Here is a 20,914-nt window from a genome sequence, read left to right as displayed (position 1 = left end):
GTGCACTGTTGGTGAAATCTAACGACTGCATGTGTGGGGTTAGAATGAACTTTTGGTAAGTGATTTGTTGTCAGTGTTACGCTATCAGCGTTTTGATAGCGACTGAATTAAATAGACGAGGTTCAATTCATATTTCAATTTTTATTATGGTCAATTGAACCCCAAGACAAATGCAGGGGCCGATCCAAGCTATGCCGAATATACAAGAGCTTTGGCGAAAAAGCTCCAAAGCTCCCGCCCAAATGTGCTACAAATGACAACAAAGTGCGTGCGAAACTGGGAGACAGAAGAGAAGATTAAATGCCGCTGCAGCTAAACAAATTATCTATATTCTAATCGGCTTATCTGGTGGCTGCTTAGCCCAACAGTCAGTATGTATTGTATCTTTTCCGAGTCCATAGATCCGTACCTTCAATACTACACTACTCCAGGTGAGAAGCATACCTGTCATTCTTGGCATTAAAGCGAACGCGTCTCCCCCCTCTGGTTTAGTAAGATGTCCAGCAAACCCCTGGCCATCCAAACTATGATCGAAGAGAGACGCTGGCCGAATGGGTGATTACCCAGGATTTACTCTTGTAAATAAGGCAGCGATGAGAGTGTGTGTATTGGGATGGTGTGTGTATTTGGGGTGTGTGTATTTCAGTGGAGTGTACTGGGGGTCCTGGCGTGAGTGACCACTATCCGCTTTCGTGGAACGAATTGGCCCCTTCATTGGTATTATGTGAAAGAAACGGCGGCACATATCGTGAATGAGCAAGTTGCATGTCTGAATGGGTGGGTTTAGAGTGCGAATGACTCTATGTTTGCGGGGCACCGCGAGGGGAGGTGTGTGGATGATGCTTTAAGGAGCGTTAGGGACTCTAAGTGAGATCCAGCAACTCCCAGTACGTCCTCGATATGTTTGTGTATTTAAAGGGAGTTTTTTGTTACTGTATTAACCCATGAATCGCAATGTATAGATATGTTTTTTTATTTCTTTTAATTTGACACTTAACACTTTATTTGCGGACCGGCGTTGCTGGTCCATCAAAGCGATCGCGGACAGGAGTCAATCGCAGTTCTATAGAGCCGTAAGCTACAAGCTCAAGAAGGGGCTGCCATTGCTGCAGAAGGACTGGCAACCCCGATGGGATAAAAGTGAGAATCAATATAAGCATATAAGCAATATTCCATTCTTGGTTTTACAGCTATCAACTTCAAACTTTGCACAAATCCTTCTTTTATTTACGACACAGATCGGTCGACTACATCCTGTAGTTGCCAAATAATTGATTGATCGGAAATGCCAAAACTTTGTTTACTATGTTTGTTAAGTTAGATAGATGGTTCTTTCTACGGATTCCATTTGGGCAAAAATGGAATCCACTAATTCGATCTACCAAATTTTATAAAGGTCAGCCGACTATATCCTATAGCTGACACATAACTAAATGATCGAAAATGATACCACCGTGCTTTTTTTAAAGACCCTTGGGGCTATTTCGAACATGTTTATTAGAACATTTATTTATACATGTTCGTCCGTAGAGCGTCACGAATTAGGTTGGGTAACGCGGGGTCTACCTGTGGTCCGTTTCACGGGAGCAACACTCAAAGTAGACTGGTATGCCGCGGGTTCTACTTGTGGTCCGTTTACACACGAGCCACTCGAAGTAGGTTCGATGATGAAAGTTCTACTCTTGCTCCGTTTACACTGGAGCCACGCGAAGTAGATAGCTTTCAGAGAGTCCTATTTGTGAACCGTTTCACACAGGATCACACGAAGTAGGTTGATTTTAAGTGCCGTTGTTCAGAAACTGAGTAATGAGACGATTCACTCTGATTTCGCAATTATCTTTGTTTCAGAAGAAAAATTCTTAGATAAGATGCTAAATTATAAATAATTAAATCTAAGAAAGGTCAATGTTATGGACGTGCTAAACTAATGTTTATGCCAGGGTCATCCACCTCTGAGTCTGCTAACTCAGATTGCTTGTTCATGCATTGCTTGGTTTTTGCTTGCTTCGGTCAGTCGGTCATTCTTCCCGCTGATAATGCTGATTTCTGCTTCTGGTTCGATTGGCGCATTAAAATAATCGAGCAAAAGTGTAACCATATAATGTTTACTCTTAACAGACAAACTTCGTTCTATAAAACCTCGTTCTGAAAAACTTCGTTACCTACGGATCAAAGCGTCGGATTTCTTGCAGATAACAGCTAGGTCGAGTTAATCACGTATTTACAGAAACGAAAAGACTCTTGCGGATCAAGGCAGAGGTAAAGGCGTGGCTGCCCTAGAAAGAAAAGCTAGGTAAGATCGAACGCAGATCGAACAAAGAAGCACACGTATACATGCATGAACATAGCACTTCTGTTTGTCCTCTTCAAGCATTCAAAGACAAAAATCCTCGAGCATACGAGTCCATAACCAAGGCACACTATTTGGACGATCTCATCTCTCAAACCTGTAATGATGATTCCGAGTAGTCAGTAGTCAAGAATATTCATGCGAATGGATTCACAAAATAGCTTGGTGGACCCGAAAAGATTCTCGGTATGTATTGGGATCCAAAACACGACGTTTTTAAGTATATATTTACGTTCGCAAGACTTAAAAGAAATGTCCTGAATGGAAACGCTACACCAACCAAGCGAAAAACCCTGCAGGTACTCGTGTCCGTCTGTGATCCACTGGGCCCATTCTCTTGCTACTCAATCGGCCTAAAGACGCTACTTCAAAATGTGTGGCGGTCAGGCATAGACTGGAACTTCACAAAGAGCTACTTCAATTTTGGATGCAATGGATCTTTCTACAAGCCACTAAATTCTAACTTCCCCGTCACTACTCCAGTTTGCTTCCAGACCCAGAGCAAATTGATCTACATACCTTTGTAGACGCCATCGAATACTTTTATGCCACAGTTTTATATCTTCGTATAAAAAGGGAAAACAATGTCGATATAGGAGCCGCTAAATGCAAGTTCGCGCCGCTTCAGTGGCTAAACATCGACCCACGCAATTTACAACCCTTCGTCATGCACCGAGTTGGTGGCATCGTTGATAACACTACCATTAATCATTGGCGCTAAGTTGCAACAAAAGAAAATAAGCAGACTCAGCAACACATTTTTTAAGAGCTCCAAAGGCTTCTCAATGGATTAAAGGGCCCCACTTTCTTATCTAGCATTCTAAAGCATCAACCAATCTAAAGCATTTCGAATTTGCAATTTACTATTTTTGGACTAGAGACGCTTATACAGAGCTATGGCTATTTCCTCCTCCTAAAGACAAAGTTTTTAAAAGTTTATTTTTTAAAAAACTTTGTCAATACTTATTGGTCGGTCGAGCCAACACATTTTTGCCGCAACAAGGTCTGTCCGACAATATTATACATCTTAGAACAGTAGGTAGCCAAGATCCAAGATACCGACCAGTTAATGCACCATCAACGACAAAAACGCGGGGCGCTGAACATCGTTGGTAATATCGAAAATGATTTTTTCGGAGTGTTGGATGATCAGTATGCAAAATGTATAGAGTAGCTCATAGAGATATTAAAGGCTGAAAAAAGTTATTCAGATCAAATAGGGGAGAACCAAACATCAATCTTGTACACCACCATCAATATAATACGAAGGACGACAACTGAAACTCATATATAGGATGCAGGTGTTAGAAGCAAGCGTAGCAAGGATCGAGACAGGCAGCTACGCGTCATGTCAATATATCCCACACGCAGTCTCTGATTTGGTCATAGTTAAAATCCACATTCGCCGAGTTAAGTGCTAAATGTGCCAATAGCGTCACACGATGGAAAATTAACCCACCATCGGTGGTGTCGTCAGCGAACGTGGATGTAATAAGTCAAATATATTATAAATGGAGATGTCAGCTGAGTGGAGTACAAAGAGTGTGGATCTCTTTTGAGGATCTCCAGCTTCTATTATGTACATCAAGGGTGTATCAACTTCGGCTTCGCCTGAAGTTAACTCCCCTTTTTTGTTTTAAAAGGTATTTTTTATCCTATTTTATCCTATTGCATTTTGTCTTCGGCGAAAAAATCGGGTAATGTTTCATTTATGTTAGAGCTATTAATTCATTCTGAAACTCCTTCTGAGAAACAACAGCCAATTTTCGAATTTTACTGATACTGATGTAATTTACTGTTGTAAATGTACTTCATTTAAAATTAATTTAACGGTATATATTATAAATATATTACTTACAAACCAAAGGAGAAATAAAATTGAGTACATGTTAAAAACACAGGCCAACAGCAAAAAATCTCCACGCATAATTTCACCTGCTCCATAACCTTTAAGCTCCCCTGAACCAAAGTCCAGAACAAACATAGATTCTATCACCCATAGTTTCCGCTGTACACCTAAGAGAAGAAATTGATCAAATTTTACCATATATAGAATTATGTAGGTCTCCAGCTTCTATTATGTACATCCTCAAATACTATTGCATTGCATCTCACCAAAATCTTTCTTTTGTATAGATTGGACACAAGTAATTTGTACGTTTATGGCACGTTCTGGCACTATGTTTTAATTTTAGACATGAGGCAAACTCTGTAGAACGCTTGGGGATCATCGAGGTATATCGCACTGCAGTATTTTCGATTTTCGAAGGCGGTAGAAATTCGGATTTCTTGAAGTGTTTTTAGAGAAATAGTAGAAAACTTATTTACAACCAACACACACCTAAAGCCGTCCACCTGCACAGGACATCGGTCCCATTTTCCCGGCCATCAAACCTAAGCCTGACCTCAGCAGAGCAGCCTGGCAGCAAAGCAGATCAAACTTTAAAACCAAAAAAACGATGCCATTGAACATTCAGATGAAAATTACGCTGTATGCACAGCATAACTCCAAGCGACAGGACATAAAAAATAAAAAGACTTTAAGCCTGCACAAATAGTCTATATCCACACCACACATCCACTGCATGAAGATCAAGTTACATTACACAATGTTACATTATTCACCAAACCGAACTAGCGATCGGCACAACGCCAACCTCTAAAACCACAAGTGTTACGAATGAAATTAATTTCCTAGGAACTGGCGAAACAACTGGTATTACAATCAGCACGGTCCGACCTCAACATTACAGGCATTGGAGGGACTAACCGAGCTAATGCCCAAGCAGTGTTCTATCTTTTATCATTAATCACTGATTTAAAAACAGGGGGTTGCGTTTATTCTTACAGTGGTGCATTTGGACCAACCCTTTCAGACAATTCAACGCCCCAAAGACCTTCCGTCAGACATACGTTTCCTTGGGAAACATACGGATCCCACGGATACGGATTCGGAAACATTACTCGGTGAATTTGGACCCACCATACAGACGAATCAAGACATAAGCAGCCACGCATCCACGATGGATAAAGCCAAGCATTCCAAGAAGCTCGAGAAATTTTGGAAATAAGACACACTGAAGAGGAATCTAAGGGCATTTCCCACTGATGTGCAGTTATGCGAGCAGCATTTCATGGAAAACATAGAAAGATAGGCAGTGTTTGTCCGTAGAGCGTTATGCGGCCACTACGTCGAACTTGAACTCGCGGGCATAACGGTCGGTCCTGGAGTCGTAGTCAAAGGAACGTATTAAGGTTCTAACTAAATTACCTGGATTCTGCAAGGGACTGATCGGTTGACCAGGTGCTTGATGTGATCAGGCTGGAGTTGATGATGGGGTACTTGAAGTCCAGTGCTGGTTCTCCTCAAGTACAGATGGTATGGTGGTTCGGCTGATTCCGCATCGGTCGGTCCTACTTGTGGTCCGTTTCACGGGAGCAACACTCCAAGTAGGTTGGGTAGCGCGGGGTCTACTCGTGGTCCGTTTCACGGGAGCAACACTCGAAGTTGACTGGTATTCAGGGGGTTTTACTTGTGGTCCGTTTACATAGGAACCACTCGCAGTAGGTTGGATGACGCGGGGTCTACCCGTGGTCCGTTTCACGGGAGCAACACTCGAAGTAGACTGGTATGCCGCGGGTTATACTTGTGATCCGTTCACACAGGATTACTCGCAGTAGGCTGGATGACGCGCGAAGTAGATAGCTTTCAGAGAGTCCTACTTGTGAACCGTTTTACACAGGATCACTCGAAGTAGGTTGATTTTAAGTGCCGTGGTTCAAACACTGAGTAACGAGACGATTCACTCTGATTTCGCAACTATCTTTATTTCAGAAGAACAATTCTTATATAAGATGCTAATAATCTGCTAAAACTAAGGATAATCCCACCTACCTCTGAGTCTGCTGACTAAGATTGTTTGTTCATGTACAGCTTGTACATGCATTTCGGCTTAGCTAATGCTGATCAATATGCGATTGGATTAAATTACTAAGTGTGCTTATAGGGTAGTAGGCCTTGGCACTAGGTGCCAACAATACATATAAATAAATATGTATAAGTATAAATATGCAAGGGTGTAGCAACTTCGGCTTCGCCTGAAGTTAACTCCCCTTTTTTGTTTTAAAAGGTATTTTTTATCCTATTTTATCCTATTGCATTTTGTCTTCGGCGAAAAAATCGGGTAATGTTTCATTTATGTTAGAGCTATTAATTCATTCTGAAACTCCTTCTGAGAAACAACAGCCAATTTTCGAATTTTACTGATACTGATGTAATTTACTGTTGTAAATGTACTTCATTTAAAATTAATTTAACGGTATATATTATAAATATATTACTTACAAACCAAAGGAGAAATAAAATTGAGTACATGTTAAAAACACAGGCCAACAGCAAAAAATCTCCACGCATAATTTCACCTGCTCCATAACCTTTAAGCTCCCCTGAACCAAAGTCCAGAACAAACATAGATTCTATCACCCATAGTTTCCGCTGTACACCTAAGAGAAGAAATTGATCAAATTTTACCATATATAGAATTATGTAGGTCGTGTATTATGATGACCAAATGACCAAATCACATTTTCATTCACTTGCCTATGCCGGTGGCTTATTACAGCATTAAAAACATCTCCACCGGATTATGTTGAGAAAATTAACTAAGTTATCGACCTTAAAGGTCAGATGTGAGCTGCGATCCCTTTCTTCGCTTACACAGACCTCCCAAAACATCTTTGACAGAAATGCCAAGCGGTTGCAAAAGGAGCGTGCTGCCCTCAGTGAAAATGTTGGACTTTATGATTACCTAAAAGAAGAGGTGGGCTTTCGACTGGCGGACCGAGTATTCGACATTAAACGAGAGTTTAAGGCAGCCGCTGACATTGGATGCAGTCGTGGGTACCTGTCGAAACACATTCTTGCAGAGAGCGTGGAGCATCTGACGCTGACGGACTCCAGTGCCACCATGTTGGAGCAGGCCCAGGGCACTCCTGGCCTCAAAATGCGGAAGTTAGTGAAGGATGAAGAAACTTTAGATTTCGAGGAAAACTCATTGGACCTGGTCATCTCCAGTCTGAGTCTACATTGGGTAAATGACCTGCTCGGCTGTTTTGCCAACATTAAGCGCAGCCTAAAGCCTGACGGAGTCTTTATAGCTTCTATGTTTGGAGGAGACACGCTGTACGAACTGTGCTGTTCCCTTCAACTGGCGGAGTTGGAGCGAAAAGGAGGAATTTCCTCGCACATCTCGCCCTTTACCCAGATACGGGACATAGGTTCTCTGCTCAACCGCGCTGGCTTTACAATGCTAACCATAGATACGGACGAACTGGTTATCGGTTACCCCAGCATGTTCGAGTTAATGTGGGATCTTAAAGGAATGGCCGAGAATAATGCCGCCTTCAACAGGCCAGTACATCTTAGTCGGGAGACGATGCTGGCGGCGAGTGCCATATACCAGGAGCTGTACGCAAGTTTTAGGAGCTCCTGTAGGAGCAGGAGCTGTACAGTTTTATTTGAAACTTGCTTGAACATAAATTAAACTTAAATAAACATAATTCCTTTTGCTGAGTAACTTAAAAAAAAAAAAAAATCATGGATATCTAAAATTTCTGTAAAGCTTTACTAAACAAGCTGAACCTGCAATCGATACGTTTTGAAAATAGAAACAGTTTTAGATAGCCATGACTTTTTGAAAATAAGAGATTAAAAACTCCAATTTAATTGACGAAAATCTTGTTTGTGACGAAAACCACCTCTAATAAATTCAATAAAATTATTTCGAGTTTTCCCTTAAATCAAAAATTAAAATATGGTATGATCTACTGATTTCAAGAGGAAAATAAAAATCTTCCATAGAAAAATGTTTATAGGAAAAATCATAGAAGACAAAAAATTTACGAGAAAATCGGAGATTTTAACTTTGGATCAGTATTCCAAAGATATGGTAACTGCTAGATACCATTTTTTAATTTTAGTTGGTACACATACATTTCAAAAATGATATATACTAGAAACAATGATGGTCATCGCCATTACACGGCCTACATAATTCAATATATGGTAAAATTTGATCAATTTCTTCTCTTAGGTGCACGCGGAAACTGTCTGTGATGGAACCTATGTTTGTTTTGGACTTACGTTCAGGGGAGCCTAAAGATTATGGAGCAGGTGAAATTAGTTCAGAACAAACATAGGTTCTATCACCTACAGTCATTTTATCACCCATATCATTTTTGAAATGTATGTGTACCAACTAAAATTAATAAATGGTATCTAGCAGTTACCATATCTTTGGAATACTCATCCAAAGTTGAAATCTCAGATTTTCTACATTAATTTTTGGTCTTCTATGATTTTTCCCCAAACATTTTTCTATGGAAGATTTTTATTTTCTTATTGAAATCAGTAGATCATACCATGTTTTAATTTTGGATTTAAGGAAAAACTCGAAATAATTTTATTGAATTTAATATAGGTGGTTCAACAATATTTTCTTCAATTAAATTGGAGTTTTTAATCTCATATTTTCAAAAAGTCATGGCTATCTAAAACTGTTTCTTTGTTCAAAACGTATCTAGTGCAGGTTCAGCTTGTTTAGTAAAGCTTTACAGAAGTTGTTTCCACCTCCCGTTTGGAAAATATTCAAAAATGAAAATTTTCGAAAATTTTAAAATTTGACTTTTTGATTTCTTTTTTTTAATCGAAATAAACCAAAATGACCACCAATGGTCATCTTTTAGAATTTTGAAAAAACTTTTAGTTTTTGAAATATTTAAGTGTTCAGTTTAGCTCATTTTTTGCACAGGTAAAACAAAATTTCAAAAAAAAACTACTGAAATCGTTTTCCAATAGTGTGATAAACAATGACCATCAATATTTTCAAATGACCACCTACCGTTTTGAAATTATTTAAAATTGAACATAGTTAAAAATTTTTTAAAAATTTCAAAATCGACTTTTTGAATTTTTTTGTTCAATATCGAAATAAACGCAATTGACCACAAATGGTCATCTTTTAGAATTTTAAAAAAACTTTTAGTTTTTAAAATATTTAAGTTTTTAGTTTTGGTCGTTTTTTGGCCAGGTAAAAAAAAAATTTCAAAAAAAACTACTGAATTCGTTTTCCACTAGTGTGATAAACAATGACCATCTTTTAAAATAACATTTACCTTTCGAGATACTTGACTCTCATGGCCCATGGACTCATGGCCCAAAGCCTAAAACATATAAATTAAAAAAAAAAATTAATTTTCATCATTGCCCATCCCTTAAAACTTAAAAAATTAACAAAAAACTATATGCCCATCATGGCCCACATCTTAAAACTTACATATTTTACAAAAAAAACTATGCCCTTCATTGCCCATCCCTTAAAAGTTAAAAATTTAACAAAAAAAATCATGCCCACCATTGCCCATATCATAAAACATAAACATTTAACAAAAAAATCATGACCATCATTGCCCATCCCTTAAAAGTTAAAAATTTTACAAAAAAATCTATGCTCAGCATGGCCCACATCTTAAAACTTAAAAATTTTACAAATAAATCTATTCTCAGCATGGCCAACAGCTAAAAACTTAAAAATTTTACAAATAAATCAATGTCCATCGCTTAAAACTTAAAAACTTAAATAATTTGTAGGTTCTTGCAATTTGAACATTGGAATTATAATATTAAGAAGGGTTATGTTAGGAAAAATACATCATCTAATTTGTATTGCTTAAAAAGTCTAACACGTAATTTTTGGAAAATTTTCAGCTTATACCTGTCATGGGGAAATCCAGAAAATGTACACACACAGTTCATAAAAGAAACGGTTACAGTAGTTTGGGAAAACACTTAAAACAAAAAAAGTTAAAAATCATGCAAAATACATATGTATGTAATACCTATGGTACATTGAACCAGTACACCATAAAGTTTCAATTGCATAATTATAAGTTTGGAAAAAAGGGATCGTTTTGGGAAATGCATATTACCGCAAATTTTTTTTGGGTTTTCCTAACTGGAAAGGGTTCAAAACCCAAAGATGTAACCAATCAAGATGTCCCAGATGAGGATATGTCACAGATTTTCCTTGTTATGCCCTTATAAACTATGATTTTACGAAGCAAGCGAAAAAATGTACGGCAACAAATACGAGTCCTGTGAAGTGGGTTCCCATTTAAGAATGGTATGATCTGTTTAGTTTTAATTCACTTAAAAGGAGTGAGAAAGATTTGAGTCGGGATTCTGTTTACCAAAATATTGTTTTATTTTTCAATCTGAAGTGACTCTTAGAGATTGGAAATCTGAAATGAGGCTGTTTTCAGCCGAATTGGAATAATTAAATGTTTATGTTTTTTACAAAAATTGGAATGAGGCTATTTGCAGCTGGATTACGAATTTCAATACAAAAGGCTTCAGCTTCGGTTTACAAAATTTACTGATATACACTTAAAGAAATTTTGTTGATATATTACTTATTTTGCATATGTTATGCGGTAATTTTGCGGTTATATGCATTTCCCAAAACGATCCCTTTTTTCCAAACTTATAATTATGCAATTGAAACTTTATGGTGTACTGGTTCAATGTACCATAGGTATTACATACATACATATGTATTTTGCATGATTTTTAACTTTTTTTGTTTTAAGTGTTTTCCCAAACTACTGTAACCGTTTCTTTTATGAACTGTGTGTGTACATTTTCTGGATTTCCCCATGACAGGTATAAGCTGAAAATTTTCCAAAAATTACGTGTTAGACTTTTTAAGCAATACAAATTAGATGATGTATTTTTCCTAACATAACCCTTCTTAATATTATAATTCCAATGTTCAAATTGCAAGAACCTACAAATTATTTAAGTTTTTAAGTTTTAAGCGATGGACATTGATTTATTTGTAAAATTTTTAAGTTTTTAGCTGTTGGCCATGCTGAGAATAGATTTATTTGTAAAATTTTTAAGTTTTAAGATGTGGGCCATGCTGAGCATAGATTTTTTTGTAAAATTTTTAACTTTTAAGGGATGGGCAATGATGGTCATGATTTTTTTGTTAAATGTTTATGTTTTATGATATGGGCAATGGTGGGCATGATTTTTTTTGTTAAATTTTTAACTTTTAAGGGATGGGCAATGAAGGGCATAGTTTTTTTTGTAAAATATGTAAGTTTTAAGATGTGGGCAATGGTGGGCATATAGTTTTTTGTTAATTTTTTAAGTTTTAAGGGATGGGCAATGGTGGAAAACAAATCAATTTTTTTTTAATTTATATGTTTTAGGCTATGGGCCATGAAAGTCATCTTTTGGATTTTTAATTTTTTTTATTTTTAAGACTATGAGAGTCAAGTATCTCGAAAGGTAAATGTTATTTTAAAATTTCAAAAGATAGTCATTGTTTATCACACTAGTGGAAAACGAATTCAGTAGTTTTTTTTTTTTAATTTGGTTTACCTGTGAAAAAAATGAGCTAAACTGAACACTTAAATATTTCAAAAACTAAAAGTTTTTTCAAAATTCTAAAAGATGACCATTGGTGGTAATTTTGGTTTATTTCAATTTAAAAAAAAAAAATTCAAAAAGTCAAATTTTAATATTTTCGAAAATTTTTCGAAAATTTTCATTTTTGAATATTTTCCAAACGGGAGGTGGTCATTTCAAAATATTGATGGTCATTTGTCGTCATTTGATGGGCAATCGATTGCACCCTTTTTTTCCAAAAAATATCATTTCACCTGACCCAACTTCTCGTAGCTTATTTCTCTATTGTTGTTTCTAAAATCTCGTTCTGTCTTGGTTTGTCTCCAGAATTTTCGGAGGAGCACGGTCGGTAAGGGTAGGTCATCTTGGGTTTCCATAACGCAACGAAAAGTTTCATATAATTCTGTTAGACTTTGTTATCTAATTATCTATCTAGTTGTTATCTATCCAGTTTTTTCTGTTGTTATAAACAACATAATAGCTAATAAGTTTTCTCCGATTTTCATCACTGCATCAAATAAATGTGTGTTTCTGTACGTCCTGGTAATCGCAATAGCGCTATTCCTCACAGTAATCGTGCTTAATAGCAATCATAAATTATAATAAATATTATTTTTTCTTGACTTTTACAATAAATCCGGGATAATTTAAATTTTTGATTTTTAAAATCATAATTACTAATTTTTGAAGTGAAACTTCTTATACGACGCCGGAAAATGTTGCGTTAAACGTTTAACGCTCCAGTGGAGGGGGAATAGCGTTGAACGCTTAACGCAACTCGGAAGGAGAAGAGGAAAAGAGAAAGATAGAGTGCGAGAGAGAGAGAGTGAATGAGAGTAAGGTATCGCCAGGCGCATGCGCTGCTATGGCGATACACTTAGCGCGTAACAGCTGCCTAGACTAATATTAGTGCCTATGCGTGAGTGCATCAAGCGTCCTATGTGTCGAAAATTCTTTTTCTTATTCTTATCTCGTATTTTGTTATTAAAGTGTTTCCCATAATTAATTCACTCACTTCCTCTATTTATCTTAAAGCGGACGGACGTGTTTTTTTTGTGCGCACTACGTTTTTGTAAAACTTGCAATAAGCTTTCTATAAACAATCGGTGTTTATTTCTTTACTGATATAAAAACAAATTGCAATTTTTTAGATCCGTATCGCTTCGCGTGTGCAGTGATATATTTGGAGGTAAAATAATCATTTATTTAATTTACTTTCCAAACATAGCCCTGCTCTGCTTCTTCATCTCCTATGGTGTTGTTGCTATTCTTTTGCTTCTACTCTCGCTCAATAGAGATTCTTATCTCTATTTCTTTAAATCTTACTCTCTTTAATCTCCCCTTCTCTTTTCCTTGGTACAGTGGTTCAAGGTTCCTCATTAATAAAATCAAATAATATTTTTAAATTAATTATTAATTTTTTTAATAATTTTTAATAAATTAATTATTTAATTTTTAATAAATTAATTATTTAATTTTAAATAATTTTTTATAAATTAATTGTTTAAATTTTTAATAATTATGGATTTTAAATTGGTCTGTGCATTAAAGTCTTGCAATAAGACAATCTCGTCTTCCCAGCCTACCATCCATTGCTGGCTCTGTGAAAACGTTTTACACGCTAAGTGTGCCGGGTTCACGGCCTCAGTTTCGGATGCAATCTCGCGTAGGTCTGGTCTCCACTTTTGCTGTGATGGTTTTCGTGCTGTTCAGGACGAAATGAGGTCGTTCATGAGGCAGACTAAAAGCGGTTTCAAGGAGTTGATTAGTGGTTTTCGAAAAATCAATGACCAACTCTGTGCGCTTGATACTCAGTTTAGTAGCCTTCAACTACTAAATGAGTCTCCAAAGCGTAAGAAATCCGCTTTTAGTGATGTTCTCGGGTCGAATAATCTTCAGCCTGCTCAGCCGACAACTATGCAGCCGCTTATATCTCTGGCCACCCCAAGGGCCGGACCTGAGAAAAATTCGGCTTCCGAATGTCTCGGAATCAATGAGCAATTGTCCGATATGTCCTCTGTGGCATCGCTTCAAGTGATCCCAGACCCAATAATTGAAACTCCTGTAACAGTCACCAAACAGGGTAATAAACCGTCCGGACCCCCGGTACGCACTGATGCCGCAGTATTAGTTACGGCGGCACCAAAACCCTTGCAGGTGATCCCACCATCGAAACACATTTTTGTTTCCCGGCTTACCCCTGATACTTCGGAGATTGATATCTCGGCTTACATCAAAGCCAAAGCAAAAGCCGACATAAAGGTGGTGGATATTACAAAATTCAAATATTCTTACACCAGGCACACGTCATCTTTCAAAATACGTGTGCCCTTGCAGATGTTCAAGACGATCTGTTCCGCCAGCTTTTGGCCAGAGAACATTTTCGTCCAAGAACATCAACCAAGTACGGTGAAAAAAAAGACAACCAAACCTGTGGGTGTAAAACTCCCACATGTTAAGGCCACTGATCAACCTTCCACCTCATCTTCCTCAATCTCAAAAAACTAATATCTTTATTAACACTTACCTATCAGAATACAAGAGGGTTACGTAGTAAACTTCCCAAACTGTATTCTGATAGTTCTTTTTTTGCATCCCACATTATAGTATTTACAGAAACTTGGTTAAAGCCGGAGATCTTAAGCTCCGAAGTTTTTCCTAGTAGGTACACCACTTTTAGATGTGATAGAACTTTGCGAAGGGGAGGAGGAGTGCTAATTTCTGTAGACTCCAAATTCGCTTCTGAAGAGGTAAAATCACAAGAGTTTGGTAACATTGAATTTCTTTGCATCAAAATCACTTTGTCCGATAAATCTTTGTATGTTACCTGTTCGTACATACCACCTTCGTCCGAACCGCCAACATACTGGCAACATTTGTCCGCTATTCGTTTGGTTTTCGATCGTCTGTCTGATGGTGACCAGCTGATAGCTCTGGGTGACTTTAATATCCCAGAACTTATGTGGTCAAATGTTGATAATTCACCGTCTTTACAGCTTAACTCCCACCATGACTTCCCTGAGGGCATGTTTGACATGTCACTCGGGCAAATTAACCACGTTGGAAATTCTTTAGGTCGGCTGTTGGACTTATGTTTCGTTTCTGATCCTGATGGAATTACTCTTTCCAGAACTTTGCCCCTTTCTAACCCTGAGGATCCATATCATCCCACTCTTGAGGTTTCAATCGAAAATAACTACTTTTTTGACCTTAGGTCTACAGTTAAATCTCAGAAAGTTCGTTTCTTTCGTAAGGCTGACTTTACGAAATTAAATAAGTTAATTTTGGAATTTGATTGGTCTGATTTACTGGCATGCGAGGATATAAACATCGCATTACAAAAATTTTATTACACTTTGAACATATTTTTCGACGCTTGCGTGCCGTGGAAATATCCGTCCGCTTCAACGTATCCGCCTTGGTATACAAGGCACCTTATAAATTTAAAGAATAATATGAGTAGACTTTTAAACAAACATAGATTATCTGGCTGTACAGTTAGTTATTCAAGATACTTAGTAGCTCGGTCCAATTTCACCGTGCATAACGCAGAATGTTATAGGAGTTATATTCGCCGCTGCAGGATTCAGTTTACTCAGGATCCGAAGCAGTTTTATAACTTTGTAAACACTAAGCGTAAACATGTATCTTTTCCCCCTCTGCTTACGTTTGAGAACTCTTATGCGAACACCGATCAGGGAATGGCCGATCTCTTTGCACAGTTTTTTCAAACTACCTATTCACCTAGCAGCAGTTTAGCTCAGCCTTACACTTATAATATCCAATCAGCCAACCTTATATTTTGCCCATCTTTCGATCAAAGTGGTGTGTTATCGGATCTTCTTAATGTTAAGCCCGTGTATTCGCCAGGCCCTGATGGAGTACCAGGATGTGTTCTGAAGTACTGCGCCGAGGCACTGTGCAAACCGCTTGTTAAACTCTTTAATCTTTCGCTGGAAACTTCGATCTTTCCCCTTATGTGGAAGGAATCCTTCATTATTCCGCTGCATAAAAAAGGGAAAAAATCCGACGCTGCTAATTATAGAGGCATCTCTAAATTGTCAGCAATTCCAAAGCTTTTTGAAAAACTTATCACTCCACATTTGCAACACCTATGTAGTTCAATAATAACTCCGTGCCAGCATGGCTTCATGAAGCGCCGCTCCACCACTACCAACTTATTGGAGCTAACATCTTTTATCACGGATGGCTTCCGGAATGGCTTACAAACAGACGTCATATACACTGACTTCAGCAAAGCATTTGACTCTGTTAACCATTCGCTTCTTATAAGTAAACTCAGTCTTTTGGGTTTCCCAACTGACCTTCTTATGTGGATTTCGAGCTACTTATCAGGAAGAACCCAACGTGTTTTCTTTAAAGATGTTACCTCGCGTTTAGTCCGCGCCACATCGGGGGTGCCCCAAGGAAGCCATCTTGGACCCCTACTTTTTACTCTGTTTATTAACGACTTGCCCCTTGCCTTAACTAATTCACTTGTACTTATGTACGCTGATGACGTTAAGCTATGCCTTCAGTATAAATTCACTAGCGCCCAGTCTAGACTTCAATCCGATTTGGATAAACTTCAAAATTGGTGTTTAGCAAATAACCTAAAGCTTAATGGATCGAAATGTTAACTTATGTCTTTTTACCGATCTAGTCCTCACCAGGCTATGTACTTTCTCTATGGGAACGCCTTAGAACGATTAACTCAGGTTAACGATCTAGGTGTCCTATTAGATTTGAAACTTAAATTTACCGACCATGTATCTACCATGGTTAATAAAGCTATGGGTGTGCTTGGTTTTATTAAAAGATGGTCAAAAGAATTTAATGACCCGTACATAACTAAAACGTTATATACATCACTGGTCCGTCCGATTCTTGAGTATGGATCGTGTGTTTGGAGTCCTCAATATGGAGTACACCAAGATCACATTGAATCTGTACAAAAAAACTTCCTTACTTTTGCGCTTAGGGGACTTAATTGGGATGCCTTATTTTTATCCTTTCCCTCCCGCTATTTTTCTTTTATACGAAATAATATGCATTTTTTGGAATATCGCTAAGAAGTTTCACTTCTTTCGCGCGTAGGGACTCCACGCACACAATTTTTTTTTTAATCCTTAATTTTTTAATAATTTAATTAATGTTTTTTTAATTACATTTTTTCTTGCTCTCCGCCATAATCAAATACATACATATGTGAATTGATTTAATTTTTTTCAGATCTATTTTTAATTAATTTTTATTTGCAGTCCTTAATTTACATATTGTTTCATATATTTAGGTACTACAAAAATATGTATTTGGAAGTACAAAGCTAAAAACTAAAAAAAGAAAAGAGGACTATTCACGACTCAAGATTCTCCACTGTAGGATACCCGGTAACTCATCTCTTTAACCCACAAATTAAACTTTCAACGACAGCACAGTAGGAAATCGGAAAAATAAAACTGTTAATCCTCTAAGTATCGTCCGATTTTGCTGAGTGTTCATTCAGAGAAAACCCAAAAATTATGTACTTAAGCCAGACACTCTTGAAAATCGAACAAGAACGATTTTACTTAATTAAAGTCAAACAAGAAAGAAAAGCTAACTTTGAGCGCAGCCGATGTTGATAAACTCTTGCAGTTAGGTAGCAGCTTATATTATCATATGTATATAGCGGAAAGAAAATCGGGGAAGTACAGGAATTCATGCGAAAGGCATAGCAGAAGAGACGGTGCCAGTTGCTAGCCCCGCTGGGTCGAACAGTGTTATGGAACTCGCTGCCATTTTCCATCAAATCAATTCATATTGTCGACAAATCCCGGCCGTTCCGGGAGTTTCAAGCTGATAACTTTAAAAATGAGAGACTAGTTTGCGTAGAAACAGACAGACGGACATGCGTATATCAACTCAGGGGGTGATCCTGACCAAGAAAATATATACTTTATGGGGTCGGATATGTCTCGTTCACTGCCTTGCGCACGTTTATTTTTTCATTTAGGTTTCTTATAATTTTAGTTTTTTTAAAACTTACCACATCGATGAGCTGAGAAAGTTTTAATTTTATGCAAACTTTGAGGACGTCCGTAGTATTGACTACTGGACGAACCAATTTATTATAATTACTTAAAAGGTCATCATAAAGCCGCTTAGCGTCTGGATTTCCCGCTACTGCTCCATGTACCATTAGCGCTGATAAGATCCATGCTCTGAAAGTTTCTCCTGACGATTGCTTTCTTAAAAACAGTCGTAAAATTTCCATAATCAGCTTCATATTCACATAGATTTTATTTATTAATCTTTCTTATATTAGAATCTGAAATAAAAAAAAAATTGTAAAAATATTTTAATTTTTTAATCTAAATAATTATAAAAACAAGAAAGGAAAACTAACATCGGGCGAAGCCGAAGTGGATTTACCCTTGCAGCCAGGTGGCAGCTTATATTATTAATGTATATATTAATATGTATTGGATCGTTTATAGATGGCCGATGCAGAAAAACACATAAATGCATTTGGAATGTCCGGGTGGGGCCGTGCCCCCCCGGGTATCTGGACGAAGACCGATGACCAGCACAATAAAAATACGGCAGGATTAACGGCAGGAAACGAGATTTGCAAGGATTAACGGGCGCCTCTGGCACTATATAAGGAGGGCCCCTGAAGCAAATCGGGACCGAGTCTTTTTGGGAAGCTGGAAGAGTCGAGTGAAAGACCCCCGTGAGTAAGTCTGACATTCAAGCGGGAAAGTGTCCTTGGAGGAATTAGGAGTATTTGCTGAAGGACCCCCCGTGGGTAAGTCCGACCGTCTCAAGTGCGGGATTTAAAGCGAATGCGCAAGGATCTGCGATCAGAAGCTTAAGGATCCCCTGTGGGTAAGTCCGGCGGCGGTACGCGAATCAGTCAAATAGTAAAAATCAAGGAGCAAGTGGGAAAAGGATCAAGGATCCGCGGCGGAACTGAAGCCCAAGGGTAAAACGAGTCGGGTTGGATTGTTCCCGGACACGACAGGTATCCTAGTGTCATAGCGATAGTGACGGATCGGCCTGGCGTACGCCTTGTCGATTCCTGACCGTTAAGACCAGGTGTGATCCTGTAAAGCGAGGGGTAGCCAGCACGGGAACTCAAGCCCAACAGTGAAACCAAGCAGGGGCACCCCGGGAAAGTCAATAGAATCCTGATCCAGGCGCTGGGGCGTATGCACAGCGTATCACCTGGAGTTAAAGGAGACGCGACGCTAAAACCTCTGGTCTACCATGGATCCTGGCGAACGCAACCGGGGCGTGTCCTGGGGGTAGGTAGGCCCATCGTGCCCTGATCCGGCCGACAGACAGCGAGAAACGCATCCTGCCCCGGCGTATGCCTGGAAGATGAGCCTATCGGTCTGCTAACACGGATTAGGTGCCGGCCACGGCGAAAGGGCATTCCCAGTGAGCCAAGGATACCGAAAGCCCACGGCACCCGCGAAGGAGAAGCAGCCAAAGGAGCGGCGACGACGAGGAAGCAGCGGCGACGACGAGCAGCGCCGACAGAAGAGCAGCACAGGCCCCGCAGCTGGAGCACGTGAGTCCAAACGGAGGGAACCGTGAGCCGTTTCGGCGCCAGGCACCAAGACCAGACGTCATGCTGGGCGCAAGCTTTGGGAGGGCGTGTGTATTGGCACCAACCCGGAGCGGTGATCGGCTGAGCCAAGCAGCCGGTGAGATTCACCCTTATGTAACTTTATCGAAAATAAAGCTGATATTTGTTAATCGAAGCACCCTGTGTTATTTCTGGGCTCGGGCAATCGAATATATAAATTCGGTGGAACGTTCCCCTAAACTCTGTGAGCTAGCCGCGGCATTTGTTGCGAGCAAGTATTAGCAAAAACAGTTCGTTACAATAGCAAGGTTGTGTCATTTTCGATCGTTCAGTTGCATGGCAGCTATAGGATATACTCCGCCGATCCTTATGAAATTTGGCATATCGGATTAATTTGTTCAAATGCAATCCGTAAAAAGTCCCATCCATCTAACTTAAAAAACAACAAAGTTATGCCAATTTTGATCATTCAGTCCTATGACAGCCATAGGATATAGTCTGCCGATATTTTGGTCAAACTTACAAAACACCAAAGTAATGGCATTTCCGATCAATGAGTTATATGACAGTTATAGGATATTGTCGACCGATCCCAGGCGTTCCGGCCTATATACTACCTGCAAACAAAAGAAGGGTGTGTGCAAAGTTTCAACTCGATAGTTTTAAAACTGAGAGACTCGGTTGCGTAGAAACAGGCAGAGAGACGGACGGATATGCTAAAAGAAAAAATATAAGAATCAAGAATATAAATAATTTATAGGGTCGGAGATGTCTCCTTCACTGCGTTGCACACTTTTGACAAAAAACTAAGGGTATAAAAACGACAAAGATTTCTTATTTCTGATCATGGAAATATGGAAAATAAATTCTAGCATTAATACTGCGTGCAAAGCAAAAAAAGATGTCTGCAAAGTTTAAAGTTGATGTTTTAAAATGGGCAGACTAGTTTGCTTAAAAACAGGCAGACGGACAGATAGACGAAATGCTTAAGTAGACTCAGGAGGTGATTCTGATCCAGAATATATGTATTTTATCGGTTCTTAAATGTCTTCTTAACTAAGTTCTGCAATTTGGACCTTATAATTTTTGTTGAGAAGGGGTATGAAGGGTAAAAAATAAAATTCTTCCATCTGAAAAATCGTTAAATTTTGGCATATTTGATAGTTCAGTTATGGCAGCTATTGTATCTATAACCAGTAGTAGTATTAACAGTATTATTAAAAAAGTAAAGTAAAGGAGTAGAAAATGTAAATCATTTTTTGAATTACATATTTTTTATTAGTTTGGGTGTGGCTCAACTGGGCAATTATTTTTATTATATACTTTTTCTTTTATATACATATATGTATATATGGCTATCGCCAAAAAACTGTGGCTTTAAATGGACGGCTCCAATAGTTCTGAAGCAACGTTCTTTGTTGTTATTAGTGAACACAACATGATCACTGAAGGTCTTCTTCCTGCATGTAACCAGTTTCCACAGCCAAAGTTTTTTCGATTTTAAAAGCCTGCCAGG

General features: G+C 38.4%; 1 protein-coding gene and 1 long non-coding RNA gene across 2 annotated transcripts in view; both read left to right on the top strand.

Moving 5' to 3' along the window:
- LOC123258390 overlaps positions 1-18,435 on the top strand; it is a 49,948-nt gene extending 31,513 nt beyond the window's left edge. Inside the window, exon 3 of the long non-coding RNA XR_006508050.1 lies at positions 18,302-18,435. This is a non-coding gene — a long non-coding RNA (uncharacterized LOC123258390). The remainder of the gene's footprint in view (positions 1-18,301) is intronic.
- On the top strand, positions 6,970-7,909 carry LOC6505766 (arginine-hydroxylase NDUFAF5, mitochondrial). The gene has a single exon (XM_001964305.3). It carries the CDS (start codon positions 6,997-6,999, stop codon positions 7,891-7,893), a length of 897 nt encoding a protein of 298 aa, XP_001964341.1. The 5' UTR covers positions 6,970-6,996; the 3' UTR covers positions 7,894-7,909.
- Positions 18,436-20,914: the final 2,479 nt, after the last annotated feature.

This window comes from Drosophila ananassae, chromosome 2L (genome assembly GCF_017639315.1).
Source record: "Drosophila ananassae strain 14024-0371.13 chromosome 2L, ASM1763931v2, whole genome shotgun sequence".
Lineage (NCBI taxonomy): Eukaryota > Metazoa > Arthropoda > Insecta > Diptera > Drosophilidae > Drosophila > Drosophila ananassae.
Note: the sequence above shows the minus strand (reverse complement) of the source record. Positions and strands in the feature narration are given on the sequence as shown.